Genomic DNA, 25,926 nt, shown 5'->3' on the forward strand with positions numbered 1-25,926 from the left:
CGACCTTAAATCAAAAGCTGGAGACATGCCTTTGCCTTTTCGGTGTGTTTAGGGACCCAAATTGTACCTGCCGACCTGAGGCAGCTCCAAAAGAGGTTTCCAAATCTGACAGGTAGGCAAGTGTGCAGCCTGGCCAACAGCAATCACTAGGCAGGGAACCGCCACTGTGTTCATTTCACATATGGAGGATGCTGCTGCTCACAGATGTCCACGGGGGCATAGCCAGCCTCAGTGTTCACCCCCCCACCCTCATCCTTGTGCTGACTGGCACTACTCCCAGTTAAGGTCTCAAGCCTAGTGTGGCTATGCTTAGAGACTGAGTGCTTAGGGAGGGTCAGAGATGCCTGCGAGAGTGGGGCTGGTACACAGGGAGGGGAGGGCAAGCGAGGACACCAAGATGCATGGGTAGCAAGGTCTGCCAGCTAGGGGAAGCCCTTAACCTAGACCAGCCTGCCCCTCAGACCCCCGACTTCTACCTCCGGAACTGTGAGGAATTAGACACCCAGGCTGCGGGACAGACTGACTAAAGAGCACAACCATATCCTCCGCCTACTGTCCTTCCCTCTGGTCCAGTGAAACACCAAGAATGTTCCCCATCTAAGAGCATCCAGTCCACATTGTTACCTCTCCCTTAGAAGCCTGTGTAAAGTGACTGAGCTCAAGGTGACTTTCCAACAGAGTGTCAGGCAGGAGGGGCTACAGGGAAGAAGGGCAGGGCTGGTAGCCAGGATCTCCAGGTTACCATGGTAACCCAGAGCAGTCCAGCACTGCTCCTGGGAGGAGACAAGGAAGGCCTGGGTCCCACAGGAAGCCAAAGACCAAATACTCCCAACATAACCCAAAACATCATGCAGAAATGGCGCAACTCTATTTTGGGGGCAAACCCCAGCATGGAAACTGGTATTGAAAACCCCGAGCAGCTGCTAAGAAACAGCAGCCCCCCAACCCCCTTTCCCAAAGCAACTCTGAGTGTATTTTAATAAAATAGAGTAAAAGATAGGGTGGGGTTGTGTGCGCGTTCGTGTGTGTGTGTGTGTGTGTGTGTGTGTGTGTGTGTGTGTGTGCGTGCCAGGTTGTTTAACAAACACACAATCGTTAGCAGGCAGAACGGCAAGCCCTCATATTTATTTTATGTCCCATTAGAGAGCAGTTAGTGGCTCCTTTGGAAGCTAGCTAGGGTTGCTTATTAATATTTTAGATTGCAATTGTGCTAATAGAGTCATTTGCCTATATTTTTAACAGCTCTAAAGATAACAGACATGTTCTATTTTGGAAGAGGCCACCCGGCCACTGTGAGATTGTGGGGGGTTTACACGCTCAGTGACTAACGAAGTATCTGATCAACGGACTCCACCAGCCCCTACTCTGGGGAAGTGAGGACCACTCCCCCCATCTTTATGTCCTTGGTAAGGTACTCATCCTGGCTACAAAAGCAGGGCAATGTCCTCTCTGATCTTCAGACATCTGCTACAGGGGTCACCAAAGCCTCACTGTCTGTCCTTGGCACACTGTTCTCCCTGTGTTCTACCCAGCCTCCCTTCCTGATACACCAGCTCCCCTCCCTGCAGTCCTGCCATGGAAACCAGCCTTATGAGTCAAACCAGCCCCATTAAGGCCACCACGGGACCTGTGCTAAGCTCAGCAAACATCATTGTCCTGAACTTGGAATCTATAAGGACATGAGGCTTGGGGTTGCCAGGGAACACGTAAGAGCCAAGTTGACCAGAAAAGGGGGGCTCCATGGAGAGATAAGGGTCTAGAGTGAGAAAGCCTTCCTGAGCACATCATGTGAGCACCTGGATCCAGCTGTGCCTGAAGATGATCAATGTCAGGCTTTTCAACTGCTGAAGCTAAAACTTTCCTCACCCAGGACATGGCTCACAGATTTTGTCTCCAGTTTAAAAAGTGGTGGTGACTTGAGCTGCCACTAAGTTTGGATGGGATCATGAGAAGCAAAAGCGAAAAGGAATCAGCACCCCAAAAGTACAACTGGCCCCCTCTGAGCACCAGGCCTGAGCCCCACTGCACAGTGGTATGCATGGAGGAGCTGAGAGCCCCAGGTATCTCATTACACAAGGACCCTTGGGCTCTATCGTCCAGTTGAGGGTATCCAATGCTGGGTTTTTGTTTTGTTTTGTTTTGTTTTTTTGAGACAGGGTTTTACTATGCAGTCCTGGCTGGTCTGGAACTCTCTATGGGGGGCCAGGCTGTACTCAAACTTAGACATCCTCCTGCCTCTGCCTCCTGAGCGCTGGGATTAAAGGCGTGCTCCACTGTGCCCACCTAGTCTGCTGTGGGTTTTTGTTTTTGTTTTTGTTTGTATTATTGTTTTGTTTTGTCTTTTTGTTCCTTTGAGACAGGGTTTCTTTGTAGCCCTGGCTGTCCTGGAATTCATTCTGTAGCCCAGGCTGGCCTCCAACTCACAGAGGATTAAAGGCATGCACTGCCACTACTACCTGTTTTTTTTTTTTAAAGATTATTTATTTAACGTGTATGTGTGTGTGACTGAGTATGTGTTTATACATTACATAGAAGCCAGATGGGAACATTGGATTTCCCTAGAGCTGGAGTTACAGGCAGGTGGGAGCTGCCTAGCATCGGTGATGGGGACAGAACCCAGGTCCTCTGCAAGGGCAGCCAGTGCTCTTAATTACTGAGCCATCTCTCTAGCCACCCCCTCCCAATGCTGACTTTTAAAGATAAAATTGTGCCTTTTAAACAAAGATCTGTATGTCACTACAGGGCCAGTCAGACCTCTGGGGCGTCCATGTTCTCGAGTTCGTGCCTTTACTGCTTGGCCTATGTTGGGTCTTGTTGAGTGGAAGCAAGGAGTGAAAGCTTCCTTTGGTCTACAACCATAGGCTCTGGGGACCAAATGTGCAGTTCAGCTTCTCTTCGCCTCTTTCTTGGGGTACACACTGGGGTGATAACGCCTGGGGTTGCTTCAGGGATCACAGGAAAGCCAAATAAGGCATTGTAGGTCAGGCTGCCATCCTAATGAGGCTGATTTAGTGGAGGCTGGAGTTCCTATGTGGGTCAGGACCTTTGCCACAGTGACAGAAGAGTTTTCACAAGGAGAGGGAGGGCATGGGGCCTCACGGTTCAGATCCCACCCCATATACCCCACCTAGGCAGCCCTGAGAACCTCAGGGACACTTGGTTGTCTCAACCTAGGGAAGGGACTTGTTCAAATGAGGGGTGTGGTGCAGTCACCCCCATGTCCCTGCTGGGCTTCCAGCCATAGCCAACCCACTTCTTGTGTTTCTGAAGGGAGCAGTTAACTTGCTTAAAAAAGGATACTGGAATCCCTGGCTCAGACGGGAGGGAGCCTCCATGTGCATTTGAGCAGAAAGGAGGAAACAGGATTACGGTGGAGCTGGCCCCACTGCCTACAGGAGGCACGAGGCCCACGCCTGCCTCTTCTGAGTCACAGAGTGGATCAACAGCCACCAGAGAGTGGAAGTATCCCATGTTCCCATGAACATCACTCCCCCAAGACTTGCTTCAGGGGTGTGTGCACAGGGACCCTTGACTCAGCCAGAAAAACAGATGACCTGAAAGACAAATGGGCCAAAGCCCTGAACTCATGCTGGGCGGAAGACGGACATATCAAATGAGTGCTGAGCATACAGCTTGGAAGTAAGGCACACAGCAGCCGAGAGCATGGCAGCTTCTGGGCATGGGGGGCACACACCTGTGACCCCAGCAACCGAGATGATGAAGGAAGGGCTGAAGGTTCAAGGCCAGCCTGGGCGATATAGTGAGCTCTGGGACAAATTGAATGACATAGTGAGCCTTGCCCCAAAGTTTTAAATGAAAGGAAAGGAGGGAGGGAGGGAGGGGGAAGCTGGAGGGAGGGAGGGAGGGGGGAAGCCGGAGGGAGGGGAGCTACTGATATTGATGAGCATCAGCTGTGGCATGGAGTTTCTGCCCCTGCAGTTGTCTCAGGTGACTCTACACCCCTGTAGGATGTGTCAGGTGGGAAAGCTTGCACTTCAGGGGAGAAAGTGAATACACACAAAGGCAAAAGCAAAGTGACTTCCTCAAGGCAGCCTGTCACACCAAGAGGAGAGTCAGAGAACCAAATGGAAGTTCCGGAGTGCACAGAGCATTCAGAGGCCTCTGGGAAGGGAGAGGAGCACTGGGCAGAGGCAGGGAGGGAGCGGAACACTCAATCTATGCCCATAACAGCACGGCTTCCCAAGCTAGAGTGCCAGACTTGGTTAGCATTATCTATCTGCCATCACATGATCATTATTACCATCACTATCCTCACCACAACCATCATTAATACCATCGTCAGCACTGTTATCACCATGACCATCATCACTATCAACATCACCACCATGGTTTATATCACCAACATCACTATCACCATCATCATCACTATGACCATCATCACCACCGTCATCAATATCACTATTACCATGACCATCATCACCATGACCATCATTGCCATCATCGTCACCATCTCCATGACCAACATCATCAACACCATCATCACAGCACTAGCTGGAACACCAATATCACTGTCAACTACACCATCCCCACCACGGAGTAGAACCACCATGGCCATTACTGAGTTGCTACAACCATCACTACCTCCTGACTGCCCAACTGCACAGCTACCAAATCATGTCATCCCCCCAGGGTGGCTGATATTCTGTAGACACTCCAGCCTCCTTGGTGAAGGGAGCTGCTGGTTCAGTCCTCACTAGACATACACCTTTCTGGCCCTCATCTGTAAAATGGAACCATCGCCTCCTTTATCCCCAATCCTGTTTACTTTGAAGATCATAAGGGTCACCTGAAAATCTACACCAAAGGCTGAAGGACAGCTGTTATGATACCAAGGCTTGTAGCCACATGTTCTATAAAGGCACCACACCACAGGGCTGTGAGTGACACCAGAAAATACTTAGTGACTAATGTGGGCAGTGGAACACAGTCGTCAGGAGATCCGACTATTGTGGGCAGGTGAACCCTAGAGACTGACCCAGTGCTGACAGTGAGGGGGTCACCAGTGGCCAAGTCCCTGGCCCAGGCTTACCACGGCTGAGGAACTGCTGTTGTTATTAAAGTCACACACAGGAAGGACAAGGCAGTGACCAATTTGCCACCTGTCAGAGGTTTATGCAGTCTGTAAGGGAGGCCTCTGGGTAAATCATCAACCATCCCATGGTGCATGGGGCCAGGCAGCCAGGCACCATTCGGAGAAGGAAATGGCTACTGCAGAGGCCTCACTCTAAGACACCAGAAATGACCCTGCAGGGCACCATGTGAAGACAGCTCAGGACTCAGACATCCAGGTTCAAATCCAACTTTAGACATTTCAATCCATGTGATTCTAGAAGCTTCTTGTAGGTCCTGACATCTGACAGGCCCTGGCAGGATATGTGGCTCACAGAACCCAGATCTCCCACTGGAGGACTCATGACTGAGGTATGGTCAAGATGTGGTACCTTTCACCTGAGATCTGGCCATCTAGTCATCTGACCACCATTCCCTCATAATATCTCTCAGGTGAACAGATTCTACATGTCTCTGGGGCTGGGAACAGGGCTGGGGTAGTGGGGACTCATTTGTCATCTTCTCCTCTGGTCTTACATGACCAGTGTTCATCAATGGTCAGGATTTTTATCTCAACAACTAAACTCTGCTGGGGAGAAACAGGATCAGCAATGTTTTCTGTTTACATGAAAGATGCATCATGGAAAATGACACACATGTATGCTGGCTTCCCAAACTGATTTATTCCCAGAAACCAAGTGCCAATTTTGGAGTTCTTTTTTTTTTCCTTTTGGGACAAGGTTTCACTATATAGTCCAGGCTAGTCTTGAACTCACTGCGTAACCCTGGCTGGCACTGAACTTGTGACGTTCTGTCTCACATCTGAGAGCTGGGATTACATGTGTGTGCTGCTAAGAATGATGAACTTAATCTTAGATTCTTATTCAAGACCCACCTCTAGGGAGCCCCCACCTTCAGTTCAGCTTGAGCATTCAAAGAAGGAAGGGCCCAGCTGTCACCTACCCCATCAGTTCTAGTCAACAAGGAAACTGGCATTTTAGAAAATGGAACAGGTCCCAGGGTGGGGGTGCTGCCTCATACACGAAGGTAGTCGGCCTCTTTGTTATAGCAGCTAACGTGGTTCTGCCTGATACAGGTGGAAGGCCTGAGAATCTAGACAACAGCTAGCATGTTTCCTGATCTATTACAACACCACCCTTCCACAGATATAGGGAGCCAACGGCAACCACTTTGTCCTTGGCATGTATCATGTAGGACAAAGAAGAAGAAATTGATATCCCTGACCTGAGGAGCCTGACCTTCAGGAAGGTGGGAGAGGGACATACACATATTTAACCAGAAATTTCTAGAGTGCTGACTGCCACATATATAGCACTGTGGTCACAGGCTACTCTATGCTGCCAACTCTATAGGCTGATGTGTGAGAATAAGTGAGAGTTTGTAAATTGGGCCATGCTGTTACCTCTCATGCACAGAAAATGTGAATATTATGGTCATGATATTCACAGGCCCTTCACCACCATAAGCCTTCACGAGCCACATGAAGAAATCTACCCAGAGCCATTAAGTAACCTCTGCAAGGGACATGTGCTGGTTAATTTTATGTCAAACTGACATGGGCTGGAGTCATGTGAGAGAAGGGAATCCTAACTGAGAAAGCGTCTCCATAAGATTGGGCTGTAGGCAAGCCTGAAGAGCATTTTCTTAATCAGTGATGGATGGGGTAGGGCCCAGCTCATTGTGGGTGGTACCACCCTGGGCTGGTGGTCCTGGGTTCTATAAGAAAGTAGGCTGAGCAAGCCATGATGAGCAAGCCAGTAAGCAGCACCCCCTCCGTGGCCTCTGCATCCTGTCTCCAGGTTCCTGCCCTGCTTGAGTTCTTGTCCTGACTTCCTTGATGATGAATAGCAATGCTGAAGTGTAAGCCAAACAAACATACACAGGCAAAACATTCACACACATGAAATAATAATAATAATTTTAAAATACACCAGGGCTACCATTTCGCTTTGCTCATTGGTCCTCAGCATCTGAGAACTGTTATTAGGTGACTGGAATTCACGGTCCCACCTACAGGGAGGAAGTGCCTTGCATATGCCCCTTCATGGTAGGTTCAGTCCTTGAACTATTTGCCTATTCTGTGGAATGTTCAAGAGCACTTTTACTTTGCCATGTACAAAGACAAAGGGTTTCCACAGCTCAGACAAAGCTGACCTTGTGTGGAAAGAGCGAGCTGGCTGGAAACACTTAAAATATTTGAACCATCTTTTGGATTCTATGTATATTCAAGGTCTGCAAATTTCCAGTGTCAAAAAAAAAAAAAAAGCTACAGAAAGTACTAACTATGAAAGGGGAAAGGGATAAATTGGACTTCATTTTAAATTCAAAAACCTTCTACTCATTAAAGACACAATTAGAAAACAAAAGGGCAAGTCACAGACTGGGAGACACATTTACAGCAGCCCTGACACAGTCCTGACAAGCAGAGTCTGTACAAGAAAATCACCACACACCCAGACCAAGAGGTAAGAACTCCAGTTAGAAATAGCAAAAAAAAAAAACAAAAAAAAAAACAAAAAAAAAAAAAACCAAAAAAAAACCCTCAACAGAAATCTCTCAAAAGAAGTCATGCATGTGGCAACCATGCAGAAGGGGCTTAACCACAAATGCCATAGGGAAAAATGCAGATGACCCTCACAATAGGAAGCAACTTCACATCCACCAAGCTACTGTGGGAGACTGACACTATGGGAGGCTGACACCATCAAACACCGGTGTTGAGGCAGAGCACCTGGAAAGCTCCAGCTGCTGGTGCAAGTATGAACCAGCCTGGCAAATCAGACAATTATGTCACAGTTCCTTCCTTCCTTCCTTCCTTCCTTCCTTCCTTCCTTCCTTCCTTCCTTCCTTCCTTCCTTCATTCCTCCCTCCCTCCCTCCTTCCCTCCCTCCCTCTTTCCCTTCCTCCTTCCCTCCCTCCCTTCCATTTATCTGTTAATTTTACACGTAAGTAAATATTTGTGTGTGCAGATGTACACCTACACAGGAGTACACAAGTGCACAGGTGCATGTAGAGGCCAGAAGACAACCTCCAGTGTCATCTTCAGCAATGCTATCTGTCTGGGTTTTGAGGCAGTCTCTCACTGGCCTGAAGCTCGCCCACTGAGCTACATTGTCCAGCCAATAATCCTCTGTCTTTGCCTCCTTGGTGCTGGGATTACAGGTGTTATTTTGTGGGTTCTTGGGATGGAACTCAGGTCCACACAGGACATGCTACACTGAGTCATCTCCTCAGCCACATGTAACAATTTCCTATGAAACTACACATGACCCTATCATGTGACCTAGCAGGTTTTCACCCAGGGAAGCGAGAAGAAGTGAAACCAGACATCTACAGTGAGACTTGTACGGCAATGCGCCCAACTTAGTTTACAACAGCTCACAGAGAGGAGCCAATCAGTGGTCTTCAGGAAAGTGGAGAGCCTGCTCACAGAACATCATAAAAAAGGGGATGCTTCGCAGCAACACATAGGCTACCACAACACAACAATGTAGACACTGGCTGAATCAGCAAGTCAAGGCTAGGCCTGGACTCCAGCAACAGACACAACTTCTGCATGGTGACAGAATCCAGGAAGATGCTTGCCTCTGATGGGATTGGAGGGATAGCTGGACGGCTGCTGGGGAGAACGTTCCACCACTGTGACAAAACTCCTGAGCTAACCAGTTTATGAGGAGGGAAGGTTTACCGCCAGAGGATTCAGTCCTTGGTCACCTGTCCCTGTTGCTTTGTGTCTGTGGCTACACAGCACGCCATAGGGGAATCTGTTTACCTCATGGCAGCCAGGAAGTACAAAGAGAGAGATAGAGGCAAGGGATGGGGGAGGGGCTAAAAATTTCTGTCAATGGCCACACCTCCACAATGACCTTACTTCTTCCCACTTAGCCCCCTCATCCTAAAGGTCCTAGGATTTCCCAATTAGAGCATTATAGGTTGGGGCTGAGCCCTGAGCACAAGACCTCTGTGGGGGGAGGCTGTCCAGACCTCTTGGAGGGACAGTCTAGACATCTGGGGGGGAACAGTCTAGACCTCGGGGGGGGGGACAGTCTAGACCCCTGGGAGGCAGTCTAGACCTCTTGGAGGGACAGTCTAGACCTCGGGGCTGGGGGACAGTCTAGATCTCTGGGGAGACAGTCTAGAACCCTGGGGGTTACAGTCTAGACTTCTGGGAGGACAGTCTAGACCTCTGGGGGAGCAGTCTAGATCTCGGGGAAAACAGTCTAGACCTCTGAGGGGACAGTCTAGACCTCTGGGGGGACAGTCTAGACCTCTGAGAGATAGTCTAGATCCCTGGGGGGGCAGTCTAGACCTCTGGGGGGACAGTCTAGATATAAGCTAGAGAGCTGAGGAAAACACACATCTCTTTTGCAGCTAGAGACACAGGCGTGTACATGTCAGGACACACTGAATCCTTCCCAGGCTCCATGTGTATTGCTGTATGCTCAACTACAAAAGAAATTACTAGAAGAATAGTCACAGCCTTAGGACACACAAGGGCAAACAGCCACCATGCTTATCTGCAATTCTCCCACCTCGGAAGTACAGCCCAGTTCTACTCCCATGAGTGCTGCCCCTATCCTCCACTCTCCCAGGGATGCTGGCAGGACTCATGGCCTACTATGCTACACAAAGGTGATTCTGGTCATTTGCCAATGGCCTTGGAGAGAAGGATGCTCCTCACCTACCCAAATCCCTAATCCCCAGAACCTGAGATGTCGCCCTATTGACACACGGACACTTAAAAGACAACTGAGATTGCACATGGACTCCGAGCTGCCTATTAGGCAGCTTGGACCTTTGCCTGCTGGGCCCTAAAAGTGGTGACAGGGAGGCAGTGGGGGTGTGTCTGAGAGATGTAGCCAGAGAGTGACCCCATCCACAGTTGCTGCCTCAGAAGTGAGAAGAGGCCACAGCCAAGGATGCAGCCTCTAGAAGCTAGGAAAGGGGAAAACAGATCCTCTCTCTCCAGGAATTTCAGAAGGAGCCAATCCCACTGATGTCTTGACTGAAGCCAGGTGAGACCCCTGTGTCTTCTGACTTCCATGCAGCGAGGGGATGGCTCTGTGCTGCTGATGGATCTTATGAGGCACGAGGCTATGCAATTTAACTCTTTTGCCATGCTCAGTGAGATCTGGAGGCGGTGTCGCTCAGGAACAGGTGACACAGACTTACAAGACATCACCGCTCCATGACATAGCTTGGGCAGAGTGCTAAGAGCCATTCTGTGCTTCCAGACAGACCAGAATGTGAGGACGGTCCTTGGAGCCAGCACCAACCCAGGCCCACAACTCTGTTTGACCAAGGACATCATTGTGTGGATCTGAGAGGGAGCATGGGGCCCAACAAGGAATCTCCTCATCACCCTGGAAGTACCTACTATAGGACGAGTACCCGTCTGGCAGGCTCTACTGTTTGTGGGGAAGCTGTAATCGCTCCTAGAGTTGGCGGCCGGGGAGGGCAGGCTGCTCTTCACCCTCCAGCCTGCTCTAAGCCACTATTCTCCACAGGATGAAGAAAGTAGGTTAATGACCTCTCATGTAACCCCTAGGACTGCCCTGTTCAAGTGTGGCTCAGCCACATTTCCAATCAAAAGCAGAGGTTGGGGTGACCCACTGGCTCTGAGGATAAGTATGGGAGGGGAGGAAGTGATGTCCCCACTCCAAACAGCAGGGCCTGAGGAGATAGGGAGTGAAGACAAGGTCATAGATGGGGCAGGGAAGCCTGCTTTGCAGGGGGAAGCTGGAGCCAGACCAGGGCTGGATGGGGGTTAGGCGCTAGGACAGACCAGTTGATATCTGGCGATCAGTGTTCTCGTGGCCTCATCCAGCAAAACCCGCTCCTGCCACCCACTAGCTAACTGCCCATCTGCCACCCCATACTACGTCACTTCCAGCCTTGTCTTTCAAAGTCTGGCTGGATGGGCTGGGGATGTAGCTCAGTGGATAGGGAGCTTGCTTAGCATCCATGAAGCCTTGAGTTCCATCCCTCCATTCCCAGCACCATAGGAACCAAGTAGTGCATACCTATTGTCCCAGCACATGGGAGGAGGAAACAGAAGGACCAGGTGTTCAAGGTCATTCTTACCTACACGGGGAATTAGAGGCCTGCCTGGGCTACATGAGACTATCTCAACAACGAAAACATAAGCAAACAAAAGGGCCTGCCATAGGTCCAGGATTAGATAATACATAATACAGCCTAGCAATTGTACTGAGCAGCCCCACAAAGGGAGGCTTAGGACACACAGACCCTCCTGTCTCAAGGCCAAGTTCTCAGAGAAAAGCTTTCTGAGTGACCAACAGACTCTCCAAAGCCCAGCAGGCTTGAAGGATCCCAGTGGCAGGAGGTGCTTCAGACAGCACATATTCCTAGACCCTCCCTGGCCCAGGCAGCCTGACCAGGACCCAGAGACTCCCTGTGGAGCATCAGACAGGGCACCTCAAAATACATCCTGAAGGGCACATTTGAACCAAGCTCAGTGGGCCACAGGATCCACACAGACAACACGCCAGTATCTGCAGAGGGCATGTGGCTGCTTTTGGGGGAAGCACTGTCAGCCCAGGAGTTCACACGGAAGGAAACAGATCTTAGAGCCGACCACAGATCACCAAGGAGTCCCTTCTGTCCAAGACTCAGGTCTCTCTGCTTCTTCCAGACCATTTCAGGTAAGTGGCCACTGGCACTGAACCCACAGCAATCCTTTTCCACCAGAGCAAGGCTTTCCAGCTGTTTGAGGAACAGCTCTACTGGATGGTGCCTGGACGGCTTTGGCTGTGAGCACTGCGTGGTACCCCCTGGGGAGGGTCTGGAGAGCTCTGCTCATCAGTGGAAAGTGACCTGTGTTCTAATACCAATCTGGAGGCAGAAAAAAAGACATTCACTCAACCCCAGAGTCTTCTGAGGGTGGCAAGGACATAACTCCAAGTTCACGCTCCAGGTTTGCACCGGACACGCAAAGGGCTGCCCTTTAACAGAACCTGCACAGCAGTCTGTCAAGCGGTTCTGGTTTAGATGGAGCCCACTGGAACGGGACCAGCCAAGCCATTTGCAAGGATACAAAGAAGCCCTGGGTTTGGAACCTGGCCTTCCACAGTGTGGCCACAACCATGGCCCTTACCACACATTCCAGCTGAGCAGCTCCCCCCCCCCCCATTCAGCCTGGCCCTGTGAGGCCGCCTTACCTGCCTGGCTGTCCCGGGGTCTGCACTGCACCTCTTCCACACACTCAGCCGGGAACCACCCGATATGGCCACGGGCGCTGCCTTCCCAGAAGCCGCCCTCGCCGATGCTCAGAACTAGAGGTAACAGAAAGGAGAAAGGCATCAGTAATGGGGACAGGAGGGACTAAGCAATGGGACACCAGACAACAGGCAGAGGGAGCGAGGGCCAGCAGCTTGGCAGATGAAGCCGAGTAGCCTTCAGAGAACACAGTGCCAAGGGGTGGGGCAGCCCCAGCCCACGGATCTCTCCCACCTGGTGGGTGATGGAGGAGAGTGAAACCCTAGAGAACCTTTTTCCTATTTTATTTTCTTCTTTGTGTGTGTGTGTGTGTGTGTGTGTGTGTGTACACATGTGCACCAGGTGCTGGGGCAGGGTCCCGAGGACCTCACAGTACCCTCTAGCCTCATTAGAATAAAGATTTCAGTTATGAAGGAAAGCTGGGATGGCCTGTTCAAAACAGATATGTGTTGTCTGAACACGGCTACGTGAAGGAGCTTGCTATCCTGTCCATACATCTTACTCTGCCTTGAAATTATTTGAGACTCAAAACCCTGTCGTGGAGAAAAAGCGGTCCCAGCACGAGTATTTCTTTCCATTATCCTGACCTCAAATGGCAGATAAAGATCTGCTCAGTCCGTGGATATGAAAGGGACAGAACAGCAAACTCTGGCTTTGTAAATCCTTGTCTAATAATCTGAGGAAATGACCCAAATAAAAAGAGACAAGCCACTTCCATGCTGACTGATACCATCATATTTGCTTGAAACAATTTCCTCGAAGTGTGGATTCACGGATGTAACCTCTGCCCTCCACACAGCTCAGCTGGAGGAGAGTCGGCTCAGCCTTCCAGCTCTAGACCCGAGAAGGTCATCTTGGAACATAGCCCTGGGGGAAGAGCTGGGTTGTGCAGTGAGGCCCACAAAGACACCCCCATGCCCATTCCTCAGAGCCTTCAGTGTGTCAACTCTGATGCTTCAAAGCACCCAGCAAGAAGTGAGATGCTAAGGTCCGGCTGGCATCCGTTTCTGCCATGCCACACCTTACCTGTGCCACATGTGGGATGGCTTGTTTATTACCGTGTGCCTCGGAGTCTTCACTTGTTAGAGAGGAATAAATACTATTCAGCTCATGGTACCACTGAGTCAACAGAGGCCTATGAACGCTGGCCCTGCTTGTGGGCATCCTGGCACACTGCCTGCCTGGGGGAAGCCTGCACTTCGCTGTGCAGTTGATTCCCCTCAGGCACACAGTCTGGGTGTGTCACCAGGGCAAGGCCCACAGAAGAAGCCAAAGGCTTGTGAGCACAGGCAGCTGCACACAGAGGTGTCATCTGGTAATTTAGGATTTACCAGCTCTGCTCTCTGGGGCATTTTAGTGACATGGGGAACAAGGAAACAACAGGATGCCAGGAGAGCCAGGTAAGATACGCCTGTGTGGGAGCAGACATGTCCAGGTAAGAGTGGGTGTGCCTGTGAGGAAGAGTCTTTTGGAAGTGGGTGTGCCTGGGTGGGAATGTCTTATAAAAGTGGGTGTGTCTTGTGGGAGTGTCTTATGGAAGTGGGTGTGTCTGTGAAGGAGTGTCTAATATTTAATTCAGAATAGCAAAGATTGCTCTTCTTGTTTAAGGCAATGTGTATAGATGAGGGACTCTCCTCCACAGAGCAGAACAGGAAATTGCACTGGGCTAGGAACTTGGGCAGAAGAGACTCATCCAGGCCAGACCTGGGGACAGAGAGCGGACTAGGAGAGGTCAGGGAAGAGCCAGAACTTCTGATGACCAGAGAGAGGGCAGAGTGAAGACATCACATGCCAGACACCCTTCCTGAGGAAGGGTACACTTAGCACCCAGAACCTTCTAGAAGAAAGGACCATCCTAACTCTACACCTATCTCAGCACAGTGCTGTAAGTCACTGATGGGGGTAAAGAGCTCCTCGTCCACTTTCTACAGGTCCAGCAACACTATCCAAGCAACCGTCACTACAGGAGGCCCCCCACTACAGATGTGCAGGGGTGGGATTTTCCCTCCCAGTCTTGTCTGGGGGTGAAAATCAGCCAGGAGCATAAAGGAGTGAGGACCTGGAAGGTGTCCTCCTGCTTAGGACACATCTTGGGCCATCCCACACATATGCCACCTTCAGCTTGGATTTAGCCTGGATGTTCAGCCACCCTGACCTCCTGGACAGTCGGCGCTGCTGCCTTGAGGCTGCCTGCCCAGGACCAGCAGTGGCTGTATCCAGCTGGCTCCCGGTGCTACCCAGGCAGTGATGGACATGCTGGGGAGGTGCCAAGGACCTGTTTACTCCAAGCTTCCTCCAAACACTGCCATGCCTGGCAATGGCTCCAGCTGCTCTGTGCTTGAGAGAATGGCAGTAGGGACACAGGCTGGGGAGGACAGGCTTGCTGGACAGAGGTGCTGGGAGGTCTTCAAAACCTGGGCTTTGTGGGCCTCTGTGCCTCTGGCCTGCCTCTGCCAGCTCCACATATGTGGTCTAAGAACCATACAAGCCATGGAGCTAGTGACACTACCAGCTCAGATGGAAGCCTCCCCACGGCACCCCTACAGTGCTCTTCTGCAATCTGCAAAGTCAGGAGATGTGAGATGTATCTTGAGAGGCCACAGTACCGATGTGAACAGCAACTATCCAGAGCTATGGATTTCTATGCACCTGCTATGTTGATAGGGTTAGAAATGGACTCTGGTCCAGGGAGGGTCAGGTCACACTGTATGGGTATGTGTGTGTGTGTGTGTGTGTGTGTGTGTGTGTGTGTGTGGTGTATGTGTTCATGCAGATGTGCACATGTGCATGTACATGTGTGTCTGGTTGTGTGGTTATCCTTAGGTGTCTTCTTCACTCACCTTCCTGCAGTACTTTTGACACAAGGTCTCTCGTGAAACCTGGGGCTCACCGATTCTATTAGACTGGCTGGCCAGGGAGCACCAGGATCCACCTGTCTCTGTCCCTCAGCTGGGATTTCGGGTGTACGCTGCGGTTCCTGGCTGTTGACATGGGGACCAGGGACCTGAACTCAAGTCTTCATGCTTGCTCAGCAAACACTTTACAGCTGGAGCCCCAGCCCTGGCAAGGATGTTCTGAGCACCATTTATGGCGGACCTGAGAGAACGCTATAAATGAAGTTGTCAAGGAGGCACCTGCCCAGCTGCCAGCACACTGCACCTGCCAAGTCTGCATCCCGTGTATTGCTGGTGAGTCTGACACACCATGCATCTGTTGTAAGATCAACCCATATCACCCACTTGTACAGGAAAATGGCCTGGTCCTTGGTGGGTTGTATTGATGAAAGTCAGAATTGTATCGCATGGGAAGTTTTTAATCCTTGCATTAATACATTTCCAGAATCTGGGGACCTTATGGGTATGGTGAATGAGGATTCCAATAGATCCCACTGTGGAGAACAGTTTTAAAGCCTAATAACACAAAAAGCCACCATCAGGAGGCACTAGCCCTTGTGCAGAGGCAGTCAGGCTCAACAGGGATGCTCCCTTGCTTCAGGAGCAGGAAGGGAGCTTTACAGGGCATACTGGGCAGAGCACAGTCCCCCATAGCAAGGCCAGCAGTGGAGGGGGATGTAGAGAAAAGCCCCAGTGTGAGACTCAGGAAGGACCAGAAAGTTGGAACTGGAACCACAGACCTTGAAGATAGTGGGGACAGTCCATGCCAGGGAAGGGGCTGGTGTCCAGAACACAAATGAAAGTTACCAGGTCCGTGAATGAGGAGAACAAAGCATGTCCTTGAGAGAGCAGACAAAAGCGAATGGATGGAGTATAAACCTCCTGCATGTGCCTGCGGGTGGAATGATCACACTGGGATCTTTAATGCGGTGCGTACGCCAAGCCATGGTGTTGGTGTTGTAAAACAGCACATGCAGCCAATGAGCGGAAACCCCAGCAGAGTCCTAAGAAGGCGCCGCAATGAGAAAGAAGCAATTTAAAGCACACGCTCAGAAAGTGCAGAAAACATAATTTTTGAAATTATGAACCTCACAGGAGGAACGAGATGAGGAAAGGGGGTTTTGGAGGAAAGAGTAAGTGAACTTGAAGGAGAAGTGAACAGGGCACTAGGGACTTGTTAGAGGCTCAGAGGCATGGAGGCATGGAAGCTGAATGCCCAGGCTAGGAAACGATGGGGTACACACTCTCCGGAACCTCACAGTTACCCCTGGTGAGTGCACAGATAAAAGAATTTATGTATCATATGCTGTGGGCTGGACAATGATCAGGTGGAGAGGGCGGGGTCAGAAGCCACCTGCCACCTCTACTTCATCTTGTGTCCAGTGCTGGGGCCTGGGCATGCTGAGCACAGGAAGTGCCCTTCTTGCTCCACCTGGGAGTTTTATCTTCCGCTATGTGGCCCCTGCAGTCCCCACCTGCCTCTTCTCCAGTTCCCTCTGTGACCTTCGGCCACAAGCTTTGAAGTCACGACCCACCTCCTCTCTCCACACTCCATCATTATACGTGCTTTCCCGCCGTGCCTCACAGACTCCCCTCACCTGTACAGGAGCGATCACTGGACCGCTAGGACTCCTGGGGCAACGCTGGACTTCTCAGCTTGCTCATAAACGTCCTCAGTATTCTGTCTGGAGAATTCCCTTCACCTGGTTGATTTCCTCAGCTCATCAAACCTACACCTACACCACAGGCTGCCCCAACCCCACTCTGTCTGGGGTTTTCTGGCTGGAGAGCAGCTTGACTCACTGAGCCCTAGTTTGGTTCTTCCTTGTACTTCCCACAACGGACCCAGGAGTGTGTGGGCATCTTCTGTCCCTAAAGGCCCAGTTCTGGGAACACTGAAAGAAAGGGACCAGTGAGAGTCATGGTGCCCTCCCAAGAGACCACATCTTCCGGAGTAGGCCTTGCTGAACCGATGGCTTGGATTCTGCCCTGGCTTTAGAAGACTCGCCAAGGTGTTTCATGGAAGCAGAGAGGTCCTGCCTTCCCCAGAAGCAGAAGATAAAGACTGACCTTTGACTCTGTCGCCTCGGTGAAGGGGGATCTCGCCGTCGACTTGGGGTTGGTATGGCTTGATGGCGACGAAGAGTCTCCCGGGCACCGCACTGTACAGCTTCCTCCTGGGCCCTGGGTACTCAAAGGTGGAGAGGGAGTCCTTGTTGGCACCAGGAGTGAAGGGCGACCTGAATCAGGCAACAGGGAATAGGAGAGAAGAAAGTCACACTTTGTCAACCATAGCCAAATCAGTTTATAAACACTGGGCTAAGAGGGGCCCAGCTGGTATGTATGAGGCCAGATAGTAATGACATGTGTGGGCCAGGAGCAGTGTCTGTGCTGAAAAGACTCAAGGGGACCCAGTGCACTGCTGGGTACATCCCCAAGGAAGTAAAGCAGGGACATTTGCACATTGTGTGCCTTGCAGCAGCATCCACAGCCCAGGTGTCCACAGATGGATGCTGGATGAGCAGCATGCTACCACCTGTGCAATGGAACGTTATTCAGTCAGAAAAAGGATGTTCTGACACTTGCCACAACAGGATGGAACCTGGGGACATTATGCTTGATGAAGGCAGTCATACAAGACCATACGCTGCATGATTCCATCCCTATGTGGTCCCTATTGTGAGAGGTCCATAGAGGTAGAAAGTAAGATGCTGCAGGCTTGAGATTTGTGCAAGAGAAGGAAGGAGCCACTTAACACAAGGACCAGTGGAAAAGAGACTTGCAGGGAACTTCTAGAAGCCGGTGGGATGTTCTTTGATTAGTTAAGGTGAATTTCTGTCTGCGTTTCATTTCTGTTGCTGTGATAAAACTCTGACAAGAAAGCAATATGGGGGAAGAAGGGCTGATTTGGCTCACAATTCTAGGTCATAGTCTGTTTCTGTGGGGAAGTCAAGACAGGCACTTCAAACAGCTAGCACATCCCATCTAGTCAAGGGCTTGGAGAAATGAACAGAGTTAGCTTTCTCCTCTCTTCTTCAGCCCAGGACCCCAAGCCTAGGGAATAATGCCACCCGTGTGCCCACATCAATTAAGGTAGTTAGAAGAAATTCCTCACAGGCATGCCTATCCAGCCTGACCTAGGCAATCCCTCATTGAAACGATCTTCCCAGGTGCCTTTTATACTGTTTGCCCATGTGTACAAAGGTCCTGTGGTTTGGGGTGCTCTTATAGAATTGCAAAAGTATTATATTTAACTATACTTCTTACTTTCTCTAGTCAATAGTGAGATGTGTTATTCATTATGTCATTGGCCCATGGGTTCTTACTTTTCCAACTAGTGTGATCATGGGATCCAGCCACTGGACGCTGGTTGAGGTCTTTGAGGGGCCCAGTCTACAGACTGGATATTAGGGCTGTGGTGTGCCAAATTTAGGCCCTCATTTACAATGTTGGTGAGGATGGATGGGGACTGAATGCACAGGCCTTGCTTGCCCCAAAGCCTGGATCTGCCCTTCATCCATGTAAAGCAAAGAGAAAAAAAGGCCAGGCCTCCTGACTTCTTATAGCATGGGTGCAAGGTCTGGAGACATACCTGGGCTCTGTGGACACTGGGGGAGGTAGAAAGGCTGCATGTAGCTGGGGTTCTCCACAGCAATGCCCCCCCCCACGGGGTTTTCTAAATCATAACCATGAATGCAATCATTACAGAATTCTGGAGGCACAGGTGCCTGAGTGGGCTACGTGACCACAAGGATGCCAGGTGTTAGGTGGAGATGGAGGACAAGGCACGACCTCAGCACCACTACCTTATATAACCTCTCCTTGCCTTGTCAGCCACATCTTGGTGCTTCATGGATCCATCCATCTGTCCATCCATCCATCCATCCATCCACCTTCCCACATATCCATCCATCCATCCATCCATCCATCCATCTATCCATCCACCCATCACTTACCAACATGTCCATCCACCACCCACTATTTGTCCATCCATCTATTTAGCCATTGTCAACCACCTGTCCATTCACTCATCTGCTCACCTGACTGCATAGCCCAACATGATCTTTTCACTCACACACCCAAATTTTTAAGAAACATTGCCCGAAGCCCAGCTGACCCTTTATTATCAGATACTGGACAAGTCAGTGAATCTCTTGAAGCCTCAGAAGCATTGACCCCATTTCCCAGATGGGAGAGAGGTTCCATGAATAATAACCTCACATGGAAGTCAGAGAGACCCTCATATCCTGATGCTCTATTCTGCCGTGTAGTAAAAGACAGGAGACTGTATGTCAAGGGGAGGTGTTTTATGAACAGTGCCTTCCTGCCCAGGGACCATGTTCTCCTTATGGCAGCCTTGAGCAACAGTAGAGCCATGGCCCCTGCACAGCCCCAGGTAAGGGGTTGTCTCAAATGAGCAGGCCTGAGAAGCCAAGCTGGGACACACAGTGTGAATGGTTCAGCAGTTCCCCAGCCCTGGCATCTGTTTCCTTCATGTTCTGGCCAAGAGCAGCCAGATGGAGTACCAGCTAACTTGTTTTAGTCTGAGGGTTAGACTGTTGGAGATTCAGTACCAGAAAGCCAACGTTCTGTTCTGGGGGTAACTGGGAAGGGTAAATTGGGCCATTTCCCAGCTACCCTGTGTGAACAGGAACTACCCACACACTGAGCTTCTCCATTCATTCACTCCTCCATCAGTTACTCATTCATTTATTTATAACTTTCCAGGTGGTCCAGCACAGGGCAGCACACACATCTGAGAAGACAGGAGAGGCCACATAGGGTGAGCCAGAGTGTACTCCAACCAGGTATGTTTCTGCTAAGACCAGGGTGATGGCAGAAGTCAAGGTCTGGGTGCACACACCCTGTCTAAGCTAGGGTGAGAGTCAGGGCAACTGAGGCCATGGAAGGTGTCTGAAGGAACACACGGCAAATCATGAGACTAGGGCACCATGGCTGTGGCAGTAGGATGGGACCAGAGTGGTCCAAGGATGGAGGTGGGGCATTCTATAAGGAGACACTGTGGCTGCTCTTGGGAAGACAGGGGTCAGGGCTGATGTGCAGAGTCAAAGAAGTCCAGATATGGCCAGGAAGAGTCAGATGGCAGAGGCCTGCTGAAATCTCTGTCTCTCTGGGATAATGGAAGTTGTGAGAGCTGCTAGATGGGGCTTGGGCATAGCAGATGGCATGTCCAGTACATACGGGCTTGAGCGCTGGCTGTGGGTCAGCTGCATTACCCATCATTGCTATGCCTACAGACTCAACACATGTCATCCTGTTCTTTTCTGGCCATTTAGGACTTCAGAGCAAGGAACATACCAAACCAGCAAGGACATGAGGCATATTTCAGGCACCTTAGTTTACCCTGCCCCCAGCTGCCCATCCCCAGGAGCTATTACAGGGACAAAGACTTGCCATCATTCAATAGGCCCATCACACTAGCCCAAAGAGACCACTTCAGGAGGGGCTAGGATACAGGTGGGACAATCAGCCTTCAGTGGGCAGACCCACTGTATCTTTGAGAGTGAATAGAGTGAGGGGCCCACCCAACTCGCAGGTAGCAAGTGGGGTACCAGTACTGTGTTGACCATGGAGGAGTACCTCCTTTGTCCAGATGGCCAACAAGCCCTTAATGGCTCTAGTTGGGTGGGAGAGGGTTCTGCCTGTATGTAAGGCCAGGTCCACCCCAACTCCAGAGACCTCCACTCTGTAATAATGGCTGCTCTAATCATGGCTTCTTCTCCATGTTTTCCCACCCTTTGCTGAACTTATGGGGTATCATCCCTTCTTGACACCCACTCATTTTCTATCGGATGTCTCCAGTCCTCCAGAGAGTGGCCTTATGCCTCCCCAGGTCTGAATCCCATCTTGTGTGAAGCTGTTTCCAAGCTGTCTCCCTCCCATGCAAGGTGGGGAACACACATTCACCTGCACACAGGGAATGGCCCATGCAAGGGGCTGTAACTCCTGCACCCAGGCAGTTGCCGCCTGCCAGAGGGGCCACAGACTACTGCACTTTGCAAAAGACACAAGGAGAAGGGGTGTCTGAACCCAGATTCCATAAGCAGCCAGGATGCACCTGCTCCTATGGGGAGCACCCTTCACATGGCCTTACCTACTCCAACTGTAAACCTGGTAGTCTTACCCACACTGTACTGATGGTGTCTGAGTGACATGCTACCACACATTAGGTGTAGGTGACAAGAAGGTAGCCAGGGAGATCTAGACTCCACATTAAAACTCTCTCTCTCTCTCTCTCTCTCTCTCTCTCTCTCTCTCTCTCTCTCTCTCTCTCTCTCTCCCTCCCTCCCTCCCTCCCTTCCTCCTTTCCCTCCCCCATCCTCCCTCTCTCCTCCCTCTCTCTTTCCCTTTTTCTCCCTCCCTCCCCCCTTTTCTGTTAGCACAGCCCAGGGATCAGGATGGAATCCAGAGGTGGGAGCCCTCTTTGCTGAGATAACCATGTCTCTGCTCCATCGAGGGTAGGATTGAGTGTTCAGGTCTCCATGTTCCTATAGATCCAGAAGGAGAACATATGGGTAGAAACAGGCCATAGCTACATGGCAATCTGACTGTCACCTTCACGGACATGTCTGATAGGTTGGGATGGACAGGCAAAGTGGTTACCCCAGAATCTTCTAGAGCCTACAGGAAAAATACTAGACTGTCCTGTGCGCTTTGACGTCCATGGCACGTCTAGAAAGTTTTATGATCTCTGAGCACCTTGCTTTGTGATGTGAGATCCTTGTCTCAAGAGGGTGTCCTTCCCTGATATCAACTGAAGAACTGGCATTTGTTGCGGGGATGGGGTGGGGGTGGAGATGGTGATGCCAATGTCACCATCCTCACCTCACGACCTGAAACCCCAGTGATAGGTGGGGCTTGGGAAGGGCAGCACTTCCTAGATGAACACAGCTGGCAAGGGGCCTAGGACACCACTGTCTCCCCAGTGATCTCACCAGCACCAGGTCTTTCTCTCTGCCAAAGCAAGAGTCACTCAGGACAGATAAGATGGTAGCGGAATGTCCCTGTGATGAGTACAGCCAGATCAGCCTGTGATATTGAGCACTCTTCCACATCTGGGCAGCTGAGAGAGGCCTGGGATTACTGGACTGCCCCATCCAGCTCCCAGGGTTCCCATAGGGTAAATGCAAAGTCTCCAGGGAAGGTTAGCAGGATTGTGACTCAGCTGTGCCTCTGGGTGCCACTAGAGGGCGCCATCTCTGGAGAGGTGAGCACTGAGACTCACCTGTCCTACATAGGCCCAGGGCAGAAGCTGTGGACAAGCACACTGCTTCCCACTCTTTCTGGGCCAGCCTGCATTAGTTAGGACAGGGTAGGCGAAAATCAAAGAAGAGACCGAGGAAAGGGAGACAAAGGGTACTAGGAAAAGGAGAATGGACTTCTTCAGTGAAGACAGGGCCATGGCAGGTGCCTGTCCGCATCCTGTTCTCCTCCACTGCCTGCCACAGCAATCACAGGAAGCCAGTAAGACCCATTCCTGCTGTCCTGAATCTCTCTGATGGCCACCAAACATGGCCTCAAAGCCCCATAATGAGCTGATCCCTGAGAGTCTCTTCTCTTGGCTAAGAAACTCAGGAAGGCAGAGGTGTGCTTGGGAGCTGACATGGGGATGCAGGTCCCCTCCTGGCTGTGTAGGTTGGAAGCCCCTTCCCTAGGGAAGGTCCAGGCTGTAACACTCTGAGTGGTCCCTCAGCCTGCCCAATTCTAGCCTGCTACCTGAGCTGCTTCAGAGGTGGTAGGGGGGCTCTGAGGCCCTGCCGTGCTGGGCAGACACAGTTCCCACTTGTAGCATAAGCCAAGGCTGCTGGGGACATGGCTGGTCTCTTGTGCAGTAACATGGCTCTGAGCCTCGGCTATTTCCTTCAGGCTGAGATGTCCCATTGCTGTAAGCATGTGGTCCCTGGAGTGGACACAGTGTGCATGACAGAGGAGACTGTGCCACAGGCTGTATGACGACACAGACTGTACTCTCCACCCTGACTCCCTAAGGCCATTTCACTTCAAAAATCAAGGAGTCAAGGCACTGGGAAGGACATAAGACCCCTGCAAAGTTCAGCTTCCCTCGCCCATGCTGAAAAATAGCCACTCAGGGTGCCAGGCTAAACAGGGAGCCCCTAGCCTCAGAGGGCAGAATTTAACCTCGGCGTTTTCTGGGGTAGCCTGAGTTGAGAAACATGTATGGCTAACATCTCCCACAGGAGCCCATGCCCACTACCCAGCTTCTCCTTACCCCACATGCCAATGTGGCTGTGGCCTCTTGCCATCCTCGCCAGTGCCACCGAGCCTGTTGAGTGAGGGGGAGCGGCTGCGGGGCCCAGGGGCATAGCTTCCAAGGCTCTTCGTGGCTCCATCAGGCTTGTTGGGTGTCTGCTGCAGCAGCTGGGGTGAGAGGCTTCGGTGGGAGGTGGCTGCAGAGCAGACAGCCCATTCAGGTGCACCAGCATGGAGGTTGTTGTCACTATTGGAACGCAGAAGAACTCTGGGGGCAGCCAATGTATTGGGGGGCCGCCGCCTGCGGTTGGAATAAGCTGGGGCCTCTCGGAAGGGCACTGGTTTGGGGAGAGAAAGAGAGAGGCAGATAAGTAATGCTAGGGAACAGGGACACAAGGAGGCCAGGTCTGCATGCATCCAAGCCCCCGTGCAAGCCAGTGATGGGCCTGAAGGCTTGATGCAAGATCTGTTGCTGGGCTCCCCAAGGCCTGACTCACCCCCGACATGAATGCAGAGGAACACTGAGGCACATGGAAGCTCAAGCCAGGACCTCAATGGAAGGGAGTCAGGGTCTGACCTTCCATCGGGCCAGCCCATGCCTTCAGCAGGAAGACACAGCCATGACACATGTAAGGATAGGCTTCCCCATGCCACTAAGCATTAGGACATTGCATGGCTCAGGAGCATCCCCTAAAAACTTGAACTTGACCTCTGTGATGGGCAGACCTGTGTGCCCGAAGTTCATACACTAGGATATAACCCAGGACCTTAGGATGTGGCCACATGTGGAAAGAGGTCCTTTATAGGGGTGACTACATTAAAATGGGTCACTAGGATGACCTCATGTGACAGCAATAATCAGAATCCAGAGATCAGGACCCAGACACACAGAGGATGACATAAAGTACAGAGAAGACATCATCTGTAAGTCACAGACAGACCTCAGGGAAGCAGCTCTGTGTTAAAACTTGGGCATTCAGCATCCAGGATGGGGAATGAGGGATATTTCATCTTTATGAACCACTCAGGCCTACAGCCTTGGTCACGGCTCTCCCAGCAAGGGAAGCCAGCCACTTCTGACCACCCCCTGCCGCCCCTCCAATCTCTTAGGTAGTCCAATCTCTTGGGTAGAGGAGCCCACAACACCTCAGAATCTTCCTTTCTCCTCCCAGCAAGTGGGGCCTGGCATCATGTGACCCCACTTCACTGAGTGTCTGTCTCACAGAGAGGTCTAGACAGAGCTGGGTCCTCACATTCCTGAGCCCAACATACCCAGGGACTCAGATAAGGCAAACCCAGGCACCTAAAGGGATGGTGTTCACACTGCAGTCACCCTGAGCATTTAGCTGCTTGGCCAGCAACAGAAATCGATCTCTACATTACAGAGCCTCTCAGGACCAGCCCTCCAGGCTGCAGGCACAGTAGATGCCCTCACCTTGATGGCCAGAGATACTGTGTATATCCTAGCCTCTTGATGCCCAGGGAAGCTTTGCTACAGGATTTCTGCCCCTAGATCCTTAAAGCTTGTACTGTCCAAGACTAGGGCTCCATTCTGCAGACAGGACCCCATGGAGCCAAAGAGAACCAGGGCTTCCAGGGGAACTGACCTGGGTAAGGACCCTGACATCAAAGGAGAAGCAGAACATCACAGTTTAGGACAGCCTATGGCATCAGCTACACAAGGTCGGAAGTTAGAGGTGGGCATCTCTAACTTCTGACCTTGTGCAGCTAAGACGCCCGCTCCATCACAGAGTCCACAGCCTTCTACTCATCTGGACAGCAGGAGGACGAGGACGTAAGTGACTAGAATTAGGTAGCTTGGGCACAGTTCGCGGGAATAGGATGACTTTGGCAGACCTTATGGGGTCAGAGGTGGCCCTGCAGAGCTGACAGTGATAGAGGTGGCTCTGGAGGAACTCACCGGGACAGAGGGCCCAGGTACAGCTCAAGAGGTGGCCCCGGCAAACTCACAAGGACAGAGGTGGCTCTGGAGGAACTCACCGGGGACAGAGGTAGCACCAGCACTGCTCATGGGGACTGAGTGGCCTTGACATGCCCTCTAAGGACAGAGGTAGCCCCTGCATAGTTCACAGGGACAGAGGTGGCTCTGACAGTACTCTTACAGGTCAGCTGCGACTCAGGACACTCCTCTTTTCTAGGAATCAGAGTGAGAGGGCAGGCGGGAAGCCACACAGCAGGGGAAGAAGGTGTTGGGCTCAGGGTCATTTGATATACAGAGGGAGTCCTCATCCTTCCAGCAGACAGGGGCATGTCTCAGGTACCCGCTTTCTTTGCAAGCTTCTGATGGGGGGAGATGCTTACCAAGCCTCCTGGCTATATGCTATCTCACTTCTAGTTTCTCCAGCATGTGACTCACAGGGGCTGGCCAGGAACAGACCAGCAGTACCAAAGGCTGATAGTGTCTGCTTTGGAGCCAAGAGCCTGTGCCTTTGAAGAGCTAGGCCCAGAG

General features: G+C 51.3%; 1 protein-coding gene across 1 annotated transcript in view; it reads right to left on the reverse strand.

Annotated features, from left to right (window-relative positions):
• Positions 1 to 25,926, reverse strand: part of LOC131903476 (SH3 and multiple ankyrin repeat domains protein 2-like) — a 398,315-nt gene that overhangs the window by 215,658 nt on the left and 156,731 nt on the right. Inside the window, exons 10-12 of the mRNA XM_059254102.1 lie at positions 23,476 to 23,794; positions 17,295 to 17,464; positions 12,273 to 12,386 (exon numbers count right to left, since the gene is read on the reverse strand). Of these exons, the coding sequence (XP_059110085.1) occupies positions 12,273 to 12,386; positions 17,295 to 17,464; positions 23,476 to 23,794 (603 nt within the window). The remainder of the gene's footprint in view (positions 1 to 12,272; positions 12,387 to 17,294; positions 17,465 to 23,475; positions 23,795 to 25,926) is intronic.

This window comes from Peromyscus eremicus, chromosome 1 (assembly GCF_949786415.1).
Source record: "Peromyscus eremicus chromosome 1, PerEre_H2_v1, whole genome shotgun sequence".
Taxonomy (NCBI): domain Eukaryota; kingdom Metazoa; phylum Chordata; class Mammalia; order Rodentia; family Cricetidae; genus Peromyscus; species Peromyscus eremicus.